The sequence below is a fragment of the Silene latifolia genome, chromosome 11 (genome assembly GCF_048544455.1).
Source record: "Silene latifolia isolate original U9 population chromosome 11, ASM4854445v1, whole genome shotgun sequence".
NCBI classification, from domain to species: Eukaryota; Viridiplantae; Streptophyta; class Magnoliopsida; order Caryophyllales; family Caryophyllaceae; genus Silene; species Silene latifolia.
In genome coordinates, this window is record NC_133536.1 from 14,880,678 (window position 1) to 14,906,699 (window position 26,022).

General features: G+C 38.7%; 1 protein-coding gene, 1 long non-coding RNA gene and 1 other non-coding gene across 3 annotated transcripts; 1 reads left to right on the plus strand and 2 right to left on the minus strand.

Moving 5' to 3' along the window:
* Positions 1–6,657: 6,657 nt before the first annotated feature.
* LOC141615624 (small nucleolar RNA R71) lies at positions 6,658–6,764 on the plus strand. The gene has a single exon (XR_012530036.1). It is a non-coding gene; the product is annotated as a small nucleolar RNA R71 (small nucleolar RNA).
* A 5,426-nt stretch (positions 6,765–12,190) lies between these two features.
* Positions 12,191–12,604, minus strand: LOC141612976 (wall-associated receptor kinase-like 15). Its single transcript, XM_074431722.1, has one exon. The coding sequence runs from the start codon at positions 12,602–12,604 to the stop codon at positions 12,191–12,193; it is 414 nt and encodes a 137-aa protein (XP_074287823.1).
* A 1,490-nt stretch (positions 12,605–14,094) lies between these two features.
* On the minus strand, positions 14,095–16,244 carry LOC141612724 (uncharacterized). The gene is made up of 3 exons (XR_012529169.1): positions 15,710–16,244; positions 14,331–14,539; positions 14,095–14,240 (listed from the first exon to the last, which is right to left on the minus strand). It is a non-coding gene; the product is annotated as an uncharacterized LOC141612724 (long non-coding RNA).
* Positions 16,245–26,022: the final 9,778 nt, after the last annotated feature.

Genomic DNA, 26,022 nt, shown 5'->3' on the forward strand with positions numbered 1-26,022 from the left:
CGCACTACCCCCCTTCCCTCGCACTCACGCACCACCACGCACCACCTCACCACCGTGGCAACCACCAGACCAGTCCCCCACTTCAACCCAGCCACCAGCAAACACCCCCACTGGGGTCGACCCTCGCATGGCGAGGTGAACCACGGCCGTCTTTTGGCCTGGTTCACGGCCGTGCCTCACCAAACACCCCTTTTTACACGACACACCACCACCGCACTCATTACCATAGCCCCGTCAACCACCACAGTCCCCACTCGCCAACCAACCCACGAACCAAGACACCGTGACGCCGCCGTTTCGACCTCCCCCGAGTCAACGGTGGCGCCACCCCAAATCCCAACCATAAAACTCGCCTGAAAACCGTAACCCAAACCTGTTTTTCCCTCTTAATCGATTCTGCCTATCCCTGCCACCCTAGCCGCCTACAACCACCCCAACAACCACCACCTGACTCGTCCCACACCCTACTACCCATATACTCCGTCAACAACTACCCTTAACACCTCAACAAGACACGACACAACCCCCAAAAACCCGACATCAAACGAAAACAGAGGAAAAGAGTTGGTCTTACCATCTTTCTGTCACCACGACGGCCACCACGGCCATCCACGGACGTCGACACTAGTCCCTAGCTTCTCCCTGCTGTGCCGTCAACACTCACGCTCCTTCTCTCTCTCTCGTTTTGCGTGAAAGGCTGAGATCTAAGCTGATGAAGGAGGGAGGCGGGTTGATGGGATCTGAGAGGAGGGAGGCGGTTTAGGGGACTGTTAGGGTTAGGGTTGGGGCACTATTAGGGTTAGGGTTAAGTAGGGTTAGGGTTATTGGGCTGGACATGTTATTGGGCCAGCTCAAATGGGTCGATGTTTAATTGTTTGGCTCTCCTTTCGAATTCAATCTAAAACCCGTCACAATTAACTTCGCTTGATAATTTAACATAATTCTCGACTAACAATTAACCCGACATAATTAGTAATATAAAATGTATAATAATTAATATATAATAATATCCGTTTAATTAATTATATAAAAATACGGGGTATTACAGTCTTCTCCCCTTAAAATGAACTTCGTCCCGAAGTTCGCTCCCATACTCAACAACAGAAAGGTATTGTATATTGTACTTACGGACGTCACGCAATTCTAACATGGTTAACACACTTTTGACTCATCAATTAAACGTAACAAATACGGAATGTTACAGTAATGGGGCTTGGGTTCGGTGAAAAGGGGTTGGTGCAAGCACCGTTTTAAGACATGTGAGGCTATCGGTTAAGTAGTCGTCACGTCCAACCAATCCACTAAACTCTACCCATACAAATGAATTCCTCAACAAAATATGGCAAGATTGCCACTTCCAAAAATCATTCAATTCTCTTCAAAACAAACTCAATTTGCAAATTACCAACCCTTTATTTGAGACAAAAATATACATTCTTTTCTTTTTGCTTTTTCATTTCATTTTTCTCTTTTTTCTATTTGTTTTTCTTCTTCATTTTTTTTTTTTCTATTTGATTTTCTTTCTTGCATTTTTCACGACTTGTTCACCTCTTATTAGACAAAAGTAGCCAAAGTTGCATTTCACTCATGTGGCTTTTCGATCATACACCTCAAGATAAGTCAAAATTTCAACCCAAATATATTCCACAAAAGAACCACAATGACGAACTACTCAACCAAGGTGAGTTGTTTATGGGATGTAGTTGTTTTGTTGGTAATAGAAATGATAAGGCTTAGGCTCAAAATGGGTTAACAAAAGGAAACAATTGACTCAAGGGTATAACAAAAGCTTATTTGGCTATTGTGAGGTTACTTTATTTGAATAAAATTGTCTCAACATGCACACCGACACTTCTACGGTAAGGAATGAGCGCCATACTTATGCGTTTTGACATGACATACCACGTAAGGAGAACTACTCTCATAACCTAAACGGGACCGGTTTGATGGACCGGCCATAAGGAGGCTCTATCCTCACATTTTAGTAGCTATATCGGACCTAGGTCAAGTCTCGGGCCTAATACGGTCTCACAAGGTGGTCATTACTTGGTTGTTAAGCTAGACTTCCGAGTTTTTGCAAGCAAAAACCCTAACATGTGTCATCAAAAGGCACGAGCTATCAAGAGGGAAATGACACGGGCAAAAAAATTATCATCATTGACGACATATACCCTCCACGTTTAGACCATCTATGCAACTATTTACATACGAGATGCAACGTGTATGAAATGCAACTAAACATATGAACAAACTGCGTGAATGCAAGAGTGAACACATATATTCATGTCTAATCTAAATGCATACAAGTTCTAGTCCTAACAACACACCAACAACACAACCATATCCAAAACGGTTCACTACAAGAATTTTAGTCTTTGGCGACCAAAATAGGCTACTGAAAATAATGGTCGCTAAAATGGCGACTGGGAAATAATTCGGGCGACTGATTTTCGTCGCCAAAATGGCGACGGCTATTTTCCGTACAATAATTATATTTGGCGACTGAAATATTGACACTGGCGACTGAAATTGGTCGCTATATTCACGCGCCCTTTTTTTTTTATCCAAAACAAATCCCACCTCCCCCACATAACCCCATATGCTTGTTGCCTTTTTTGTTTTACGCACAACAACTCCCACCTCCCCTACATTAACCCCATATACTTGTCAAACAACAATTATTTACTCCCCACTTTCATTTCTTCATCTGTTCAATCCCCTTCTTCACTCAAATTTTTTTTACTTTACTTTTTCTTCTTCTTCTTCTTCTTCTTCTTTATCAAATCCTTGTCTTCATTTTTTTTTTTACCATTTCTTCATCTTTTACCAAATTTTACGGCAATTTCACTCAAATTCGAATTGTTGTTGTTGGTAGTTTTATGGTAAGTCTGATTGTAATGTAAAGTTAATGTAAATTTAGATTTAATATAGAAATGAGCAAATGGTTTTTTTGCAGCTGAATTGATTTCTTTATTGTTGTTGTTGTTGTTATTTGGTGAAGAATAGACGAAACAAAGAAATTGGCAGCATGATTTCTCAGATCTGACACCGTTTTTTTTTTAAAAAAATTGCAAAACTGGCGACAGAAGTCGGTCGCCAAATTGGCTACTAATGACAGTCGCCAATTTGGCGACCGGTTTCTGTCGCCCGCTTTAAAAAAATCCGTCGCCAAATTTGGCGACGATGTCCTGTCGCCAAAAGCGACTAAACCTAGCTACGAAATGCGGGCGACGGGCCTTAGTCGCTATATTCATAATGGCGACTGTTCTCAGTCGCCTTATATGGTCGCCAATTACCTTATTTGTTGTAGTGGTTCCCAAAAGGAACACCCACATCACATATCCCGTCCTCCTCCATGCTTATATATACAAAAAGAAAAGGAAGGATAAAGGAGAAAAGATTGGAAGAATTTTACCAAATGTCTTCTCCGATGCTCTCATGTGTTGTCAATAAAAAAGGTTAGGACAAATGCAATATATATAATATAATATAAACAATGCAAAATTTTTGAAATTTTTCAATTTTTTTCAATTTTTAGGCATTTTGTATTTTTCTCAAATTAACAAGCAAATATATACAATTATAAACAATATGCACAAAGTGGATATTTCCCTCCCCACACTTGAGATTTACATTGTCCTCAATGGAACAAAGCATAGGGAGAGAATAGGAAGAATAAATAACATATTTTTGTTGTTTTTTTTTTTTTTTGAATTTTCCAGAATGTAAGAACATGTTTTTGATTTTTTTGAATATTTGAAAATAAATAACATGTTTTTGGTATTTTTTAAATGATGGAATTTCCTCCCCACACTTATTTATTTACATATTTCAAATGGAAATAAATGTGTGGAGGAAATTTCGAAATAAAATACATGTTTTTTGAAGATTTCTTGATTTTTCAAATTTTTAGTGGTTTTTGGTTAATGAATGTAATGCATGAATTATTCTATATGCTAAATTAAAAGGACAATGCAAACTACACTACATGAGTGCAAAGAGAGCTAATTTAGATTAACTCTTATTCGGTTAAGTAAACTAAATGCAAATGCAAGTAAAACATAAATAAATGAAGCAAAGGAAGAGAATTTATACTATGCGATGGTTCTTAAGGGACTCCACCAAACCTCTCATCCAAAATTTTGTTGCTTGAATTTCCAAGTAGCGTGATCCATGTCACTCAAGGCACGGAGTAATCGGTCAAAAGCTCTATCAAAACCTTCAACTAGACACAAGGAGTGCCAAGCTATAGCAAACCGCACCCGACCTCTTTTCCAACGCTTCTTCCCATTCTTCCTCTTACTCATCCTCTCGGTATTGTTTCTAGCATCCTCATGGTGAATAGGATCCTCCATTTCAATGTAGTAGCTAGAAGAAGAGACGGATGGAATCTCATAGACCTCATAGAATGAGGAAACATCCTCATGGTCATCAAGACAAGGAGAGTGGTGAAGAATAAGAGGTGAAGGAGTCAACTTCTCAACATTGAGGTTCATGATATCATCATTTTTATCCAAATTCTCTTGACTCTTCTTTTGACCCGAACTCTTTCCATTGAGAGCCGCCTCCAAGGCATCAATTTGAGATTCCCAATCACTTGAAGAGTTATCCAACCAAGGTGCACCTTCAAAAGAGCTTAGAACAAATGAATCCGGAGAGTTCAAATATAATTCAATCTCATCATCAATTTGGTCTTCAAATTCATCTTTTCTTGAATCAACTCCCAACACATCATCAACTCCATCCCCCTCCTTGGTTTGACAAACTTCAAATGGGTCCAAATATGAAGGCTCAAGATTATGCTCATTCAAGCAATCTTCCAACAAATCCACTCTACAACAAGAGTCACTTATAGAAGAAGATTTCATGGATTTTTCCAACGAGAATTCCATCTTGTCATCACCAACTTGAAAGGAAAACTTCCCATTCTTAACATCAATCATTGCACCCCCGGTAGCAAGGCATGGGCGCCCTAGGATGATTGGAATTTTGGAATCCTCGGGAATATCCATCACATAGAAGTCGCAAGGTATCACAAGTTTTCCCACCTTGAGTGGAACATCCTCCACTAGGCCAATTGGATACCTCACCGATCTATCCGCAAGTTGTAAGGAAACTCTAGTTGGTAAAAGCTCAAATCCCTTCAACTTCTTGAAAATCTTGAGAGGCATTAGGCTAATGCTAGCTCCCAAGTCACATAGGGCCCTCTTTATTTGAATGGATCCAATTGTGCATGGGATAGAAAAACTACCCGGATCTTCAAGCTTTTGGGGCAACTCATTCATTAAGATTGCACTACATTCCTTGGACAAATTCACCGTTGTTGTTGGACTCAAGGAATTTTTGTTGGAAATCAACTCCTTCAAGAATTTTCCATATGCGGGTATCTCCTTGATGGCATCAATAAAAGGCATGGTGATGTTCACACCTTTCATCATGTGCATGAATTTTCCATACTTTTGCTCAAGCTTTGCTCTTGCCAACCTTTGAGGGAAAGGGATTGGTGGCACATATGGTCTCTCAACATGTTGCTTGGGTTCCTCAACAACCTTGGTGGGTTCATCAACTACCATGGGAGTCTCCACAACAACCTCTACAAGATCATCTTCAACCACTTTTGGTGGTTCAACCACAACTTCCGGTTTACGACTCTTTTTCCTCTTTACGAACACCCGGTCTTCCAACTTCCTACCACTCCTCAAATGTATAGCATTAATGGTCTTTGGGTTTTCCTCGGTTTTACCCGAAAACTTTCCATTTGAGGCTTGAAATTGACTTATTTGAGAAGCCAATTGAGAGATTTGATTATCCGTCACTCTTTGGGAGGCTTGCATTTGAGTCCTTAGTTGGTTGATAGAGGATGTTGTCTCCTCTTGTTTTTGGTTGGAATGAGTGATGAATTGGGTTTGAGTGTTGACGAGTTGGTTTTGAGAATTCATCAATTGCTCCATCATGAGCTCCATGTTTGATTTGGGTTGGGTGGATTGTGGAAAGGGTTGAGAATTTTGTTGAAATGGTTTGGAATTTTGTTGAAATGGTGGGTTGATTGGTTGATTGAGTGGTTGGAATTGTGGTCTTGGTTGGAAGGTGGGATTTTGCTTTTGGGTTTGGAAATTTGGTGTAAATTGTTGTTTTTGTTGGAAAGTGGGGTTTTGGGCATTTTGTGAGTCATGGGAAAAATTTGGATGGGCTCTCATTCCAGGATGGTATTGATTGTTGTTGAATGCTTGTCTAGCCGGAATTGATTCCCACACTCCATTCACTTGCTCCATACAATTTGCCTCTCCCATCATCAAAGGACATTCATTTGGTGGATGCCCTTGATCTCCACAAATCTCACAACAATACACTTGAGACTTACTTGATGAAGAGTTTCTTGAGGTGTTACTAGAGTTCAACAAAGCAATTTGTTGCTTGAGTTCTTCTATCAACCCTTTAACCTCAACATTGTTGGCCGACTCAACGGTTGTCTTTCCCTTCCTCTTGTGCCTATCATTATTCCAATGAAAAGTTCGGGAAGCCATTTCCTCAATAAGCTCCTTGGCCGTCTTGTGATCAATTTTATCTAATGCCCCCTTTCCCGAGCCGGAATCTAGGTTCATTTTCATTTCATTGCTCAACCCCTCATAAAAGTTGTTGATCAACTCATCATCTCCAATCCCGTGATGAGGACACAACCTTTGGAGTCCCTTATACCTTTCCCATGCTTCGTAAAGGGTCTCATCATCTTGTTGAGTGAAGCCTTGAAGCTCACTTTTGATTCTTGCGGTTCTTTGTGGTGGGAAGTACTTGTTCAAGAAGGCCTTGGAGACATCATTCCAAGTTCTAAATGAATCGGGCTCACAACTCTTCAACCATTCCTTAGCACTCCCCCTCAAGGAATAAGGAAAGAGCCTAAGGCGGATGGCATCCTCCGACACTCCATTTGCCTTAAACATGTCACAACTATCCAAGAAATCATTAAGGTGTTCATTGGGGTTTTCGGTAGCTCCCCCTCCGAATTGGTTTCCTTGGACTAGTTGCAACAAAGTAGCCTTCACATCAAAGTTATTTGCTTGTATAGGTGGCTTGACAATACTAGGATTCACCACCTTCTTTGGAGCCAACTTGTCTCTCATAGGAACCGCGGCCATTGTTGCTTCTTCGGGAATTCCAAATGGAATCTCAAAGAACTCAAGATTACCCGGTTCTTCAAAAACACCTTCCACTTACTCAACAAAGGGATTAGTAACAAAGAAAGACCTAGTCTAAACTAGAACAAAACAACTAATATCATGCCAATGCTCCCCGGCAACGGCGCCATTTTGATAAGCGGGGTTTGTCGCACTCCCCCGATCAAACAAATAACTCAACTAATGTAGTAGGGTAGTCGAGGTCGAATCCACAGGGAGCATGGGTGATTACTAATTGTCTAAATTCTCGTGCTTAGCTAAGTCGGCAATATAAGATGAGATTGTTAAACTAAACAACTAACATAAATGAAATAAAATGCAAATTAACTAAAGATGATAAATGAGTAAGAGAGGAATAAAGTTGTAAATCAAATGAATAAAAGGCCTAGAACTCGGTTCTCCCACAACAATTCGTAATTCCACATACTAATTCCCTAGGCTAATCACTCGGGTAGACAAGTAAGGAGGAGATGGCTCTAATTCGCCTAAGACCCCCCTCTCGGGTTCGAAGTAGGACACTAGCACTACCCACCAACCCCCCTCTCGGGTTCGAAGGTCGGAATCCTTAACTCAACACCCAACAACCCCAAAAATGTGCACTTTTCCAAGGAGGTCAAGAAATCGGTCAAGGTCATTAAGTACTCATCATAATCCGGGTCATCCCACTCCCTCTCTCGAGGGTCGATTTCAAACGCTAATTTAGAGGTGCCCTACCCGGTTCTCCCTTTCGGTCTCAACCTAGGTTAGCAATAGGGTCGAATTCCGGGTATCCAAATCACAACCTAACCAACTCTCGTTGGTGGACAAGGGTCATAAATCGACACTACCCAAAAATCGGTCCATAAGTCAAGTCATTCCTCTAAACTATCCTCACCAATTTCCCCAAATAATTAGCCTTTATGAGATTCAATTAGTGAAATTACTCATGTCGGGTCAAACCGAGTCCTAGTAGAAGACTACTCACTAATCATGGTGCTAAGAGCAATAGAAACAATAAAGATGGAGTCTTTAATCATGAACATGGTGGGAGAATAAATTCTACTACTAATCATGCAATTAATCAACAAAATTATGAGGAAAGACAAATTAATCTAAGATGGAAAGAGATTAATGCAAAAAGACACAAACTTTAACAATAACAACTCAAAGATTCAATTTTTGAGAGCAACAACAATGGAAAACAAAGAAAAGATGAACAAGAGAGAGAATAACAACAATCTAACATAAACAATTAAGATTTAACTTGAAAGAAAAACAAATGTAAACAAATGAAATTAGGAAGAGAAATTATACCCACTCAATAGCAAAGAAAGGAACTTGGATTGAAATATGGAAGGATTCTTCAATTCTCCAATTACAACCCAAAATTACTAATTGTAAACTAATGAAAAGGGAAGAACTTGAATGAACAAAAGGAGAATTAAACTAATAATTAAAGAAAGATAACAACTTTTTATTGAATGAAAATCAGAGAGGAAATATGAGGGTTTTACAATATTGAGAGAGAATGATAATGGAGGGACTAATTTCTAATCTAATTCTAAGGTAGTAATGGGTGTAATGTAAAGGGTAGGAGTTGGTCTTGCTTAAGACGGGTCGAATATTGAAACGGGTAGTTACACTCACAAAACAAATAGAGGGGACAAGGTGGGGACAACCCCATGTGCCTCCCACTATCACCCAAATGGGCATTTTGTCTCACAAAATGGTATCCGTCTACAATTTAAGACGGATACTGCCGGTCTTAAGTAAGAATTTGTGAAAGGGTAGTGTTTACAATTGAGAGAGGAGCCTTTATAAGCACCCTCTAATAACAAATCTAATTAGACTAATAATAATAATCTAATCCTAATAATAATTCTAATAATAATCCTAATAATAATAATAATAATAATAACCCTAATAATCTCTTGTCTACACAAAGTTTTCACAAACAAAACAATTGAAAAACAAAGAAAAAGGAAAAAGGGGAAGGGAAACACGCGTAAAAGCAAAAACGCAGCAAGGATGGTGTGCTGCCGGCCCGCCGGCGGCCGGGGCTTGTGCCGGCAGCGAGGTCAATGAGAAAAGAGCAAGAATCAAGTGGGTGTGCGTTATGCCGGTAGGCCGGCTGCCGGGGCACCGGCATGGAGCACAAAAGTGATGCGAGGTAGTTGATTTGGTGCGTTTTGCCGGCTAGACGGCTGCCGGTCCCTATACCGGCAGCGAGGTCTTCACAAAAAGAGAACAAACTGGGTGTGTTCTGCCGGTTGATGGAGTCGACTGCCGGGGCACCGGCATGGAGCACAAAGCTTCATAAAAGCTCGGTTTCGATCCCGAGTTCGAATCTGAACACGGAGACAATGTCCATGGTGGTTGATGGAATGCGAATTAATGAAGAAGGAGGATGAAGGAATGAAGGTGAGCTTATGGAGGAGGTGTTGAATAATGGTGGTGAAGGTGTATTAATGGAGATGGCGAATTGCGGCTGCTGAAATGGTGGTTTGATGATGGTTTAATGCGAGGTGATGAATTGATGATGAAGAAGAGCGGAGTTTGATGCGAGGGTAATTGTCATTCAAAGTTGAGGACGGAATTGGTGGTGTATGCAAGTGATGTCGTTGTGGTTGAGGTTGGTGATGGTGAATGGAGGTTGATTGGGAATGGTGATGAGGAGAATGATGTTAATGAATGATGAAGGTGATGGTGAATTGCAGAAAACGAAATGGTGTTGGGTTGTTAATGGTGATGGGTTGTTAATGGTGATGGAGTGCAGGGACGAAAGGTTGTTGCTCTGTTGCTAAAGTCAAGAGTTGACTTTGCTTATGTGGTTCTTTCCATCACCTTCCTCTGACTCTACCTTGACCCGTCTTGTTTCCGTCCCGATCCAATTTGTTCCTTAATTTCCGTCTCAAATTGCGCTTGACTCGAATCCTCTCTTTATTATTCCGCCTTCCCTACACATTAAATTAATATAATAATAAAATAATGTTAATAATACTAATATTATATAAAACCGACTAATTATTAAATATAACTAATACGACTAATTATTATAAATTAGTAAATAAATGAGCTTATTAGACAATTAAGAACACAAAATCGAGTCGGAATAAGATATAAATGCGGGGTAAAAAGTGACTAAAATGCTATTCATCACTAAGTTATTAAAAGACGATGAAGACGTAGGAGCTGTTCTTGCGTTCATGGTGGTTTAAGAACTTTGGTGGTTGGTTGTGTGGTGTTCGACGAGGAGCAGTGTGGGTTTTGGGTGAATGGGTGAGGAGGAGAGTGATTACGGTAGTATTGATGGTGTTTTTAGTTGGTTTGTCTGGTTCGATGTGGTAATTGTAGGGGTACTCGTGGGGTGGCTGGGATAGTTGTGCTGTTGGAAAGGTCGCATGGGTAGTGGTGGTGGCGGCAGTGGCTGTGGGTAGTAGTGTTGTAGTAGTGGCGGTGGGTGGGATGGTGGGGATGGCGGTGGTAGGCGGTCATCGTTTAAGTTTGGGCTGTGGCCTGTGGATACATATAATATGACGCTAGATACACATACGAGGAGCCCAGATACACAAATCGATTTGTGTATTTGGGGTACTCATGCGTATCTGTAGGTAGTAGTATGCGTATGTAAAGGTAAATAAACGACTTGGAGGGAGGGAAGTGTTGATCTTTTGCTCTTGATTGCAAGGACATACAAATAATGTTCTAAGCCACAATATATTAAGTTGTAAGTTAGCAAATCAAAATTCTACCATAAATTTATCAAGTTTAGACTAAATCATATACAATTATACGTTACTTGGTGTATTTCTTGTTGTAACCTATTGTTGCATTTTTCTTAATAGCAAATTAAAAGCTCTCCATGCGGTGTAGGCTCCTATCTCTAGTATTTAAAATAGACAAATCATACAAGGCTAAATACACTCGTTTAACTTGCTAGATACATACCTCTAACTAGCTAGATACACTTCTTTAAGCTTATAGATACATACCTCTACCTAACTAGATATACTTCTTTAATTTGTTAGGTACAACCTTTTAGCTTGCTAGAAACACTCTTTTAAGTAGAGGTATGTAATCATGGAAAATAAAAATGGAACAAAAATTGTTCTCTTAATGAGCCAGCTACACGTTTCTACGCCACCAGTATATTATATAGTCGATACTCGCTATACATTTTACCACTTCATGCTACACGTTTGTAAGTTTGTATGTTGGATGTATATAATCGATACTCGAAACAGTTGTTGATATGATTTAGGCTACATATTTGTTTTGGGATGATTGCATATTTGCATGTATGCTTTTTGGGTAATTACCTTCACAAAATAGGTAAAATGTCATCTGCACACACCAAACTAATCGCACTTATACAGCTTAATATATTATAGGTTGATTGCGAAAATTCAAGAACAAAAATAAACCTACTTCAGTTGTTAGGCACAAATGTAGATGATGCATTTCAAATACAATGTGCAATTCAACTTTTATTAACACATATTCCTCTCAAACCAAATTACTAGCCTCATCTATATTACGCAATCCTTTATAAGACCCGTGAGAGGAGTTGCAAAACAAATTGCCCAGCAGCTAAATGTACAACTTACACTGTCACACATTAGGGAAGATGTGCAGAACAGAGTATCCTTGCGGCACGAATTCTAAGAACTGAGAAATGAGCTACCTGCTCACGCAATACTTTCTCAAACAACCTCATTGCATCTTAAGACACCGGATTCGACATCTTCTTCGCCATGGGCAATGCAGCTTATTATAATAAGCTGTGTAATAGTCTTTTATACAACCAAACTGACAATATTTCAGGCTGTGTACATATTTCACAGCCCTCGAAACAAAAAAATTTCAAAAATATAGGGGAAGTAATAGCGGACGCATTGTAAATTGATTGTCCAATAAAAATGGGTTGATGATTAAAGTTCTTGAAAAGAATAAAATGCACTAAGCACTCAAATGTACTTACTGATACAAATGCCATTAGTTGGATCCCACTAAAACCGGGAATTACAGAAGCACCTTTTCTAACTCGCTCGAGCAGCATCAGGCAAACAGGTTGCGTTGCCAATGTCCCGACAATTTGACATCTGCATACAACTTGGTTCTTGAGGCGGTTCCCATTGTATCTCCAACCTAGGTTGCATCCACTTACTGACTGTCAAAGACCTATCCAAGCCAACAAAGCTTTCCTGTGATGTACAATCATCCTTTTCACTAATATCAATCCTGTATGCCGTCTTAAACCCTCCTGCCGTTGGCGAGCAGCAAGGAAAACCTGTACACTTGGTAGTGACACTTAAGTAATGGCTAGAACAGTTAAGCTTGAGGACAATATTGTTGTCAGTGATATTAAATGGTAGGCTATTGTTAAGCCAGATGCCTCCTGATTTGAGATCCATGGATCTACAACTTTTGAGGTCAAATCTCTTCATCCGCATCGTTAAGAGTTTGTGTATTTGGTTAGATAGATGTCATAACATATGACGAACCGTTGAGTGCATCAAACCACAGTATCTCCCCAACACACCTCACTTTATACACATGATATTAAATATAGTGCATTATCACCATTTCCATCGTTTTATACCCATCCTTGGATTTCATACCCAAACCCTCTACTACTTAAGCACTTTGTCATTTTCAATCGTGCAAACCGGCGTTATGAATTACCAAGATACCCTTAATACTACCCTTGGATACACATTGTATTACTACCAGATACACCTGGTATTACCACTGGATACACAAATCAAATCGATTTGATTTGTGTATCCAGTAGTAATACCATGTGTATTCGGGTTAGTATTTTGTGAATCCACGAGCTAAAGATCAATTACGACCACCCAACTGACCACCACCACAACCAACACTACCACCACCACACTTACGGCCAGCACCACCACCACCATCCCTGAACTAACCTTACAATCAGTTCATTAATCTTTGGAATCACTGATCATCATTTCTGTAGCTTGCAGTCTTGACTCAAGTTGGGATTTTCTAGCACAATTATCCACAAATTTTTTGCAATCAGATGAAGTTGCTTGTCAAAATTTGAGGGTCCTCAAATTTAGAGTTAACATTTAACAAGTACCATATGCAAGACTCCTACCCAAAAGTACACCATACAACTCCTATGCTTAAGGCCATGTCAGCGCTATCCAGATTATCTCTGATTTGAGTGAGTCTCTACCACTCTTCCTCAGAAAATGATATTGCTTCTCAACCTTACGATGCATAAAATATTGATCCCCTTTTGTTTTTTTAATAACCTCAAGGAAAAGAGACTTGAACCTGTACCGGTGACATCACCGATTACATAATCAAGCCACCTCGGACATGACGGGGACATCACCTGTCACAACAATACACCACAACTAATTATTACAATCAATTTTTCGAATTACCAAGATACCTTTAATACTCCCCTCGAATACATATCGTATTACTACCAGATACACATCGTATTACTACTAGATACACATAGTATTCTAGGATGATTTTCAGTGAACATGCATTAACTTGAGTGCTTGACTCATTAATTCACCAATTTTGCACCCACTGCTAGTATGCTACTTCTCTCGCACAAATGAGTATTACTAAATTACTACATCCATCATCAACTTGTGACTCCCAGACATACTGCTCTTATTATTGTGCTTGGTGGTCACAATAACCTTCTCAGCAACCAAGTAAGCGGAGTAACATCCGACAACAAATTGGCCGATATACACTCCTTTAAGTTGACTAAATTATAAATATTATTTCAGCAAACGCAGACTTCATTTATCAACCAAATGCGTCATTTTTTATTTTTTTTAGCAAACGCAGACTTCATTTATCAGCAAGTAGTTGTTGGTTGAAAAATATAACAATTAATCCCAACTATTATTACTCAATAATAAAAACTGATTAAGAAAATGACATGGAACTCACCGCTCAAGTCAAGTAGATTAAATGAAGCAGGGAAATTTTCAATCCTTGACACCATTGTAATTGCTGACCAGACTTTATGATATTCCTCCCTTGAAGTTCTAATGATGCAGAGTTTAGTTATGGGATTCAGGTACTTAACTACAAAAGATATGCAACAATTCAAATCAGAAGAAAAAGATACACAAAGACATGCAAGTAGTTTATGGAAAGATATGATTAGGTGCTGACCCTGGAAAGAAGCAAGTGAAGAAGCGAGACCACACTCGGCAAAGTTTAGAAGAATGTTGTGTTTGATAGCTCTGGCCAAATTGGCATGGAGGTCATCAAGAGGAAGTGATTTATCTATAGAGACTTCCAACAGCATGTACTTATTTTTAAATGTTACCATGATGTGTCATACTTTGACCTCTGGAAGGTATATAGTATATCTAACCAAGCTGCCAACAAGAATAAAAATTCAGATGCAATTCTAAAAAAATAGGCGAGAAGTGGGGAACAAGATACATGAGCTTTATACACTCAAAGTCAACTTGGAAATCCTTAATCTATTGTGACATGAGTTTTATACACTCAAGAGTCAAACTTTGCCTCCCGATTCCTGAAATAATCGCAATGCCTCATGCATAATCAGAATAGTGATAAGATAAGATCCCCTCATGTATGTGTCTAAGGATGAACAAGATTTGGTGAATAGACAAAAGAGATATACCAAAAACTCATTGATACATAAATTTAGTTGCTAGATACATATCTCTAGCTAGCCATATACACTCCTTTAAGTTGGCTAGATACATACCCCTAGCTAGCTAGATACACTCCTTTAAGTTTCTATATACAGACCTCTAGCTAGCTAGATACACTCCTTTAATTTGCTAGATACAGACATTATATGCGTATCTGCACTACTTGACTACTCATGGGCATTAGTTGTAACATTAGTTATTTTATTACTTGAGTTACTTTGCCTTTTGGAAATATGTTCCATTAAGATGAAAGTGAATCAAGCTGGTACCAATTTGAAGAGCATATCCATCATGGCTATGCATAGATCAAGAAATTATTAGAAGAAAATATGTGATCCCTCTAATTCTTACAAAAAGGCCCCTGATGACAAGCAACCTATATCAGGAAAATTTCAAAACCTCCACATTTTACCATTTGTAGGAGAAGATACCATCATGACATCGAAATTAACTACAAGCAATTAGTGTCAACTTGGAGAAGAGCCAAACTCCAGCAAAAACAATCTAGACTACCATGATATCTTCTCTCTCTGTCACATCTGATGTTGGATGATATCTTTGTTTGAAAAATGTGGTTAATAATTCAATTTGTCTTATTACTTAATACTCAATATGCCACCCAGTTCGTAAAAAAAAAAAAAAAAAAAAAAAAAGCCTCCCAATCATTAATCCATGAAGAGGACAAGTATAAGAGAAGATAAAAGGAAAATCAATTACACAACCAAGGAAAATCAAAAGTTCAGATTTTAAAAACCCTAATTTTTCCGAATATACTAATTTTTTCGCTTATCACGATGATTTATCACAAAATTGCATCAAAAATGGACAACAATTTAAAAGATCCAAAATTATAATTGAACTAACCTCGTTTTATAGAGAACTTAGATCGAAGTAATGGTTGGGGAAGAGAGAGAGACAGAGAGCAATGGTGGACGTCAAGTGGCGGCGACTTTCACCGGTGATCGGCCGACATCGTCAGATGGTTGGGTATGCGGGAGGTTGAGGAGAGAGGAGGGAGTACTGGTAGTGTGAAAATGAAACAAAATCACCTTATCAGCGCGTGATTGAGAGTGTACGGATGCAGCAGAATTGTGTATTTTAAATCAGTTCGTACGGTTCGTACTGAACTCTAGTTCGTACCCGATCTCGCCCAAATGCTTTTAAATCATATGAAGATGTTTGATCATTGCAAATTTGCAATGAAATCGCTTACTATGGTGGTTTTAATTTGGTAAAGGTGGTGCATTAACCCTAAGAAAGCCCTCCTCATATATCGTCAAATATACTCAAATAAATGTGATTGGGATGGAAAATAAAATTCGGTAACAGGGCTAAGGAATAAGGATCCTGAAAATTCGCAAAGGAAATCCAAAACCAAACGGTTTGGGTGTTCATTTGCGATAAAGGTCATTGACGTTGAGCAAAATTTTCATAAGAGCAAAAAAGTCTCATTAAAGAGCAATGGTGACTGAAGTGAAACCAAGAAAGATTAACTGCCACCAGTGATGATGAAACAAATTTATAATAAGAATCTAAAATTGATGTCCAAGGAAAAAAGTGGTATAATCAATACGCTATATATGTTACGCACTTACGCTTAGCGAGCATTGCGAACTATTTACAAAAAAGGATGATTTCAATGCTGACGAGATTTAAACCCAAGTTATAAGTGTCATCTTTTAATTTCTCATAACTTTATCAACTAAGCCTTTACCAACTAAGCAAGTTGTCATTAGATTATAGTGGTCTTCTCTAAAATTTGATGATATAATTACTTTTTGTTCATTTCCCCTCACAAGAATTATTCTACTATATATTCCACCCTCACTTATTTACCTTTTCATTCTCAAATAAGTTTACAACCATCCGATCGGCCCCAAAATTAATCCGGACCATTGTGAAATAATGGACTTCCATTTCTTTTTTAGAAATGGAGAGAATCCTTACTCACTAGGACTAGTCTCGGTTAGTATTCAGTAATCGGTATATTGAGAAGCATGAAATGAACAAACATGGATGCCATTACTCTAGTAGTAAAGGCACAATCAACTCAATGGCTTAGTCTTTAGACATCATCAACAAATAAAGAATTATCCCAATTGAGAAGTCGCATGCATGTACATTATCTCATCACACCCCTATATAATACGGAGTAAGTCTCAAGCTTTTACCTAAAACAAAAACAAAAATACAAATAATATTATGGGATTTTTTAGACGTCTCCTTGAAGAAGGTAACAAACAATTAAATGAGGCCGCCAAACAATTTCATGAAGGCATGGCAGCTGAATTAGAAAGGCAAGAAAAGAAAAAACAAGACGCAAATTTAAACCAATATGCTCAACAACATGCTGCCATGCAACCTGGACCATCCACTGGCGGATATAACCCACTCAATAGCGGTAACATTTTGTCATGTTTATTTCAAGACAAATTCATGCAAATAATAACAAATTTTATGTATGTTCAAAAAATTTCAAGTTCGAATTTTTTTCCCACAATCCCACTATCCTAGGCCTTGAAGGTGTTTCTCCAAAATAGTCTAAAGAAAATGAAGTCAATATTTTGCCAATATTTTCAAATTTTTTTAATTGATTTTCGAATATTTAAATTACAAATTGTTAATCAGATAAATGAGATTAAATATTCAAACTCTCAAACTAAGAAATGACTAACCAATCTATGAAATTTGAGTTTATATGATCAAATTTCCACAACCCAAAAAACATGTTTTGAAGTTTAGTTTAGTTTAGTTTCGTCATTTAAAAAACTAGTAAATATAAGGAAAGTAAACACAATAAGTCTTCCTTACCACTAAAAGGGTAGAAAGCACTAACAGCTGTAAACATTTCCAAAAAGTTAGATCCTGTTTGGCAATATAAATACCGAATTTTCCATGATATCAATTAAATTTGTCAGATTTTTCATGATATCCTTACTTTTAAGAAATTTGTCCGTGGTACTCTTGAAATTCCATTTGTTTGCCCATAGTACCCTTTAACGTAGCGGCCGTTAAGGAGTCGTAAAGTCGTTAATTTTCAAGTTTCACCCACTTTACCAACTAGTTTTACCAAACATAGGTTTAACATTATTAATTTTAAGACTATTTTTTTTTTTTGGTGCAAATGAGGGGCAAGCCCCGAAACTTAATTGATAGCTATTACACGGGGAAAAGCAGCCCCAAAAATATCCTCCCGAAGGATTGTACGTAAATCATAAAAAGGATTATCTAAAATCATAGGGATAGTACTAGATGAAATTCCTCTATTAGCTAGTAAATCTGCAGCTCTGTTTGCCTCTCTATATGTGTGTTCTAGTTTAACCATCCATTGAGTATCTCTGATTAAGTCCCTGCATCTTTTAACTATGAACTTCAGACCATTACTCACCAGCTGCTCTTCGTTAACAATACTAACACAAGGGGAATTATCCATATGGATAATTAGTTTATTTATATGCATTGATCTCGCCTGTTCCAGCCCGGCTAGCAAGGCTAGTAATTCCGCTTTCATAGACGTGCACTCTCCACAAGAGAAAAAATAGGCCTTGACAAAATTACCCGTCTCATCTCGGAAAACGCCGCCTCCTCCTGCTGGATCGGGATTGCCTTTAGACGCGCCGTCAGTGTTTAATTTATACCATCCATGAGGTGGAGGTGTCCAACGAACAAAAATCTCTTGTCTACGATTTATAGGCTGGGGTGTAAGAATATCAAATCGATCGAAAGCTTGCTTAGTTGCCTTAAATTGTTGATGGAGAAAGGCGCGTGGGTCTAAAGGATTTTCGTTGTCCCGGCCAAAAACAATATTGTTCCGCCATTTCCAAATCCACCAACAAGTGACCGCGAAGTAAATTGGCCAATTCGCTTCAATCGAATCAACTTCGTTAGTAGCACATTTCGTGAGCCACCACTACTACAGATACAGGCTATAACAACGGGTAAAAACCGTTGTTATATAAAAAAGCGGACGTTGTTAAAGCGTCCGTTGTAGAAGGTTTTAACAACGGTTGGTTTACTTAACGAAACCGTTGTTAAAAATATTAACAACGGTTTTATGTATAAAAACCCGTTGTGGAAAGTGTGACTCAATTTTGGGGGGAAAGTTATAACAACGGGTTGTAATATACAAAACCGTTGTTATAACTAAAGACAACGGGTTGTTTCGCAATAACCGTTGTTGTTTGTTCTTAAAAAATAAAAAAAAATTAAATTAAATATTACTAGATGCATGCATAATTACGGCATGTTAGAATTCCGATGCATGCATTATTACTGACATCACTGTACATATGAACGGATAATATGGAATGAGAAGGGTTAGTAATAGGATTTGAAGCGAAAGATTATTGAGAGATATGATGATGATTATTATGGCACAACTTCCTAACATATATATTAATTAAAAAGCAATTAACTCAACCCACACATTGCTTAGTATAAATACATTGCATATCTCAACTAACATTTCCATTATCTCATATATTCATTTCCAAACTCTAACTGTTAAAACAAACTCTACTTAATCTTTCAAATCAAACTCAAAAAACTCTAACAAAATGAATGATTTCATCCTAAAGACTCTTACCATGATCGAGAACAACAACAACTTCATCCGCCGGTTCCTCCATATTGAGGAAAGTTTCAGAGCTACCTTGCGGAAGCTCGATCCGCACCAAAGCACGCCAAAGAAAATGGCTTGACGGAGCGGCGATTGCGGCTATATGACGATATAGCATCTGCTGAACGGAACCTCCAAATAGCCAAGGAGGAGAGGACGGATACGATAGAGCACAATAAGATCCTCCATGAAAATATAAGAATTGCATTTTTACATATGTAATTTTTTTTTTTAATTTATGTATTTATAAATATATATATATATATATATATATTAATTATGTTTATCTTACTTTTTCATCTTGCTTCTTCATTGTTTTAGTAACTAATTATGCGAACAATACTTAAACAAATAACATAATGGTCGATAAAAACACATACATGCAAAAGAAATAAATAGAAAAAGAAAATAATGACGATGAAACTAACGATGGACGGCGAGATTTACCTGATAAATACAGAACGTAATAGACGATGAAATCACAGTGACGGCGAGAAGATAAAGCGACGATGAGAAAGAGAGAAATAGAGAAAGAGAGTGTGTATGTGTTTTGTGTTTGTTTGTCTCTTTGTGTTTGTGTTTGTGTATTAAGGGTTGTGTTTTGTGGGCTGAGAAGACTTGTTTGTGTGGTTTATAGTATGGAAGGTATTGACAACGGTTATTAAACAACAACCGTTGTGAAATATGTTTTAACAACGGTTGTAAAAAACACCCGTTGTTAAATAAGTTTTAACAACGGGTTTCAAAAATAACCGTTGTGATTACTTTTCACTAACTTTGCGCCAATTTTGCGCCAAATTATTAACAACGGTTGTGCATGTGTGACCCGTTGTTAAAACTAATAACAACGGTTTTTATAACCATACCCATTGTAATTGATCTTAGTAAAATTCGCGCCATACATTCTACAACGTCTATTGTGATTTTCGTGAATAATCGTTGTTAAAGGGGCGTTGTAGTTGCCTGGATTTGTAGTAGTGCACTCAGAGAAAGGCGATGAGTAGAAGAAATTGTTTGATGACGGTACTCCAACCATATTCCAAATTTGACGAGAGATATAGCAAGATCGTAAGAGATGCTCGGCTGTCTCTTCGTAAACACCACACCGAGGACACATGGGATCGCTTCCCATATTACGTTTGACCCGATTAACATTCACTAATAGTCGCCCATGAGCAGCTAGCCAGAGGAACATACGAATTCTTTGTTGGACGGGAAGTCTCCAAATGGTCTTCCAGATTATGGGTTCCGTGTCATCAGTGGTATCCAAGTCTCGAAGGTAACCCAAAGCCGATTTAATAGAGAATTTTCCCGAAGTCGTTCCTTGCCAATAAAGAGTATCTTCCAAAACCGGATCATTTATAAGAGAGATGGAGGCAATCCGTTGGAGCTGTATCTGCGGTAAGAAGTCGGCAAAAAGGTCCCATTTCCACCCATTTTCTTCACACCACATATCACTGACTGTATCCCCGAGCATGGAATCCGGAACAGGTGCGATGTTAACATCAGACAACCGGGTGCCATCTACCCATGCGTGGTCCCAAAAAAGAGTTACTTTGGATTTTAAGACTATTTATGGTCCATGGAAGATATAGGTTAAAATCTGTAGAGTTACTTGCGAATAATTTACACCTTGGAATATTTTAAAACGTGGAACAAATATATGTATTTTGTGAATATTATTAATAACTAGATTTAGTGCCCGTGCGTTGCACGGTTACCAAAATTGTTTTTTTTAAGTGAATTTGTGAAAAATGTAAAAATTGGAGGGATGTTGTATCGAGTATTATTAGGAGTTGTACTAAAATTTTATCCTCGTGTACTCATATATTCGTAGCGGAAATTATAGTGCTCCGTATGCAAATGAGATTATGCATTTCGTGTTACACTATATTGCCCCGATAAAAATAGAAAGTGAAAAATAATGAAAAGATATACTCCTTGAGCTTGAAATTAGACATATTACTCTATATAATATTAAAAAGAGATAAATCACCTAACTAATACCCAAAGCTCGCATTGTTGTACACATTATACCCATTATACTTTTCCATAAATTTCTAAGAGAGACAGTTTCTCATTAATTTTTGTGAAAAACCCCTCTCATGATAGATAGTTATTATTTTAATTTTTAATTTTAATTTTTATCTTTTAATTTTTAGTTTATTTATTGGTTGTCTCTTATTATTATTATTATTTTTATTTAATTTTTATCTTTTATCTTTTTAGTTAGTTTTTAGTTTATTTTTTGGTTGTCTCTTATTAATGTAGTGAGAGACGGTTTATCAGGAGATTTATTGTTTTGGGTAGCAGCAACTATCGTATTTATATTGTATTGTGTCATTGTCTTATCCTTCTCCCACGCACATTTAATTTGCTTATTATTATTTTTGTTTCTTTCCGTTGTTCATAATTTCCTATCCTTCTACTGGACTTTAATTTCTTTATTAAGTTATTTGGATGTTTGTTCTATAATCAAATAATCCCTAGTGATTAAACCTCAACTTGATTAGTATGATTAAATATCAAATAACATACGTCTTGCAATGGACTTAAAATCATTTATATAATTGCACAAATTTCTATTTTATTTTTTTGCTACAATTTATGATTCAGTAATACGCTGGCTACATATGATTTAACTGGCCCATATTTTAACTTATAAACTAATTTTTGATGAATCAACATAGGTTATGGGGGGGTTGCACATACCGTGAAAATTTGAAGAATAAAGTTATATCCTAAATAATGTTATTAATGTATGTATTTTTAATGTATTAGTAGGTTACCATTTATATTAGTAACTGTAACCCCATAACCATTTAGTCTCACTATAATATGAAGTGATAATTTCGTCTAAAAGTATATAATTTAATCTATCTATTTTATTACGGAGTATCTTTTTTAGAAGTACACCTACTAATCTATCTTTCGTCTAAGAGTAAAAAGAAATAGATACACCCACCAACCACCTCATATGAACCATGAAATTGAATCTATCTTTTTTCATATGAACGACCATTTAACAAAATAATGTGACTAAATAATCACTTAATTTCGTAGTAACTCGATACTTGATTGACATGAACGACCATTCTATAACATACTCACTCTGTCTCCAATTATTTGTTTAGCTTTGATTAAAGTACTCGCCATAAAGAATATAAAAGCTAAACAAATGATTAGGAGGAACAGAGTACTTGATTAATGAATATTGAATAGTCGAGGATCCCTCCAGGTCCTTTTCTTATCCCCCCTTTTCCCTCTGCATTGCCATAGAAATATTGAGTCCGAATAGTCGTCGTGCTGGCTGCTGGTATAATTTCGTTGTTTAGCGCAAACAACAAAGAATTTACTTTTGCTGCTACAAACATTATCACAAAACAACATTTCGTCACATCAAACTACAAGTCAATGAAAACTTCTACTTCTATAACACCAAATTTCATGACATACTTCAAACTATCGCCCTTAAACTCACCACAAAACTTTAATCCTCATTTTAAACTATATCCGCCATGGAATTAAACTTGTTCTCCATGTTCGTCTTCCTCCTGTTCTTTAAATCCGATAATTCAGTATATTCTGATTCTTTTTTCATCAACTGTGGCTCCTCTGCCACCATCAACGACACATACGGACGCACTTTCCATGGTGACGTAAAACCTTCCACATTCCACTTGTATGCTCACCACATTAAAATCGTTGCAGGCATTGGTTATTTATATATATCCCAATAATTTTTTAAATTTTAAGAGATAAAGTTTCTATGAAAGAAAAGTTATCCTTTTAGATTAATATTTACAAATTCTGTTATTTTTTTAGATCAATATTTTCAATAATTATTTTTTTTATTTTAATAGATAAAGTTTCCATGAAACAAAAATTATCTTTTTAGATTAATATTTACGAATTCTGTTATTTTTTTTAGATCAATATTATTATTATAATAAGAGTGTTTCAAAAAACTTGGAGTCTCTAGAATTGCCTGAAAAAAGCATCTTTTATATATATACTAGATTTAATGCCCGTGCGATGCATGGGCCGATCGGTAAAGTTTTTTGTAATTTTCTTTAACAATATTAAAAACAATATATTCTTTAATTAAACTTTGAGAAAGACTTATTTACAATAATAAAAAAAAAGTATGTGGCTTTATTTGAAGTCAGTGACATAACTGAAACGACTTGTTAAAAATAATTTGGTCAATACTTTTTGTCAAACAATAGTCGTGCAATTAAACTTGATCTTTATATCCAAAGTGATGGGGCATATTCTGCACCGCTGACCAAGTCAACATATTGAGCAAGGTCAAGGATATCCACAGCAAAGTCAACGACTTAGATAAAGCCGATGAACCCATCGGCTGTCATCAGGGTCTCGGCCTGGTTACCACCAAGGGACACATATCCGCGTACTCATATCCAAGACCCTCGGCCGGCCTGCCATAGGTCCATCGGCCGAGGGTAGAACGGTCTTTCCACCTACTAGCCACTTGGCCACTTGGCCACTACGTGACAAAAAGGTGAAAGCCTATAAATACTCCTCAACCTTCATTGAGGAAAGCATCCATAAATTAACCTAAGAATCACCATTCATCTGGTAATATCTTCCTCATCTCTCAATATATCCTTAGCCAGGTAATAACAACTTATCCCACTAAGTTCACCGACTTGAGCGTCGGAGTGAGAGTACGCTTGGCACAAAGCCAAGCCCTCGCCTCGTTCATTGTTGCGAGAGAGGCCGAGAGGAACGATAGAGACGTGAGGAATCCAACTCAAGACATCATTCTACAAGCCACGGTGGTAACAATACTTGCTCTGGGAATTACAAATTTCTAACAATTGGCGCCGTGCAGTGGGGGATAGACACTAGAAGCTAGTCACATTCATTCCCAAACAAAAATACACACAAAAACCCACCCCAAAAGCCAAGAAGATGTCGAAAGAACAAGAGACGTTCGTGATCGACAAACCGAATTCTACAAAGATGATACCGTCCACAAATGCGAGTTGTGCAACCCTCCGCCGGTCAAGTGATTCAACCGGAGTACGGATGCCAATAATACCGACACTCCGCCGCCTGCCGACCAGTCACCATCATGGGACATGTGGTTGACGCAATGGCCCGAAGATGCTCCTGGACCTACTGGGAGTACGCCGGCTCACACTATCACGCCGACAAGAGCGACGGAAACCGTCCAGGAGACCAGGGCCCAAAACGTGACCCCAAGAAACTTGAACGGAGCATTAGGAGAAATCGACCTGTCAAGACACCGGGGAGCCCAAAGTGGTCGTGGTAGACCTAAGTCCTTCTCGCACTCGTGAGAAGACAGCGTCGCCGCGGCACGAACGAGGCACACCCCGGAGGAGCGAAAGAAGCCCAACTCGTCGAGTTGGAGAAGAAGCCCGACTCACCGTAGTCGGAGGAGAAGTCCCTCTCGCTACGAGGAGAGAAGCCGGACTAGGAATGCGAGGAGCCGATCGCCGCGTGTCGTTCGACATGTGGTCGACATCCCCTCGCCGCCTCGTCCTAGAAGTCCAGTGCCAACTAAGTCGAAGTTACCGCCTTATAGCATACAAGGGAGAAGGCGACCCAACCGACCACGTCGAGGCTTACGAGTCTCACATGTCGGTATGGGAGCAACTCGATGAGGTTTGGTGCCGAATCTTCCCAACGACACTTGCATGGGATGGCACGAGTTGGTACAAGGGGCTACCCGACGGGTCGGTATCTTTATTCTTGCAGACCTAAAGGACGCATTCCTAGCCCGAAGATTCTGCAACAAGAGGAGGGCCGTGGAGACATCGGACCTCCCGACTATCGACAGAGGGAGGCGAGTCTCTCCGGTTATGTAAAGAGGTTCGACGCCAAGGTTCAAGAATTCGTGAGTGAGCAATGAATCGCGACCTTCAAGGCTGATGAAAGGCCTCCCAAGGGGAGACCTAAAAAACGAGCTCATCAAATGCGGCGGCCTGACCTTTGACGCCGCCATAAAATTGGTTGATCAAGCCATTAAAGTGGAGGACTACCACAAAACCTGGGTAGGCCCCAGCGAGGCCGACCACTCAGAGAAGAAGAGCCGCCGGGAGAACAATCCGAATGAAGAACGCCGTGACAATAATGGGTCACGGTCTGGCCAGCCTGCCAGGAAACAGAACTCGGCAGGCGCCGGGGGGAGTTCGGCACCATACTACCGGAAGCAGTACAATAATCATACCCCTCTGGTCGTATCTGCCGCCGAGGTCTTCGCCCTGAGCAAAAACGAAGGTCAAAAGTGGGAAAGGCCCCCTAGGGCGAGGAGTGACGGTGACACGAGCCAGTACTGTGAGTACCACGGCCACACCGGCCACTTAACAAACGACTGCCGGCATTTGAAAAACGCCATTGAAGATCTAATCCGAACGGGGAGTCTCGGCAAATACATAGCCAGAGGCCAAAAAGCAGATGCCGACAGGTCAAATAAGAAATCCGTTTCTGAGCGAGTAGGAGTAGTCAATGTCGTCATCAGGGACAACGAGGACGGTGGGTCCGCTCATGGGCACAAACGGCACCTGAA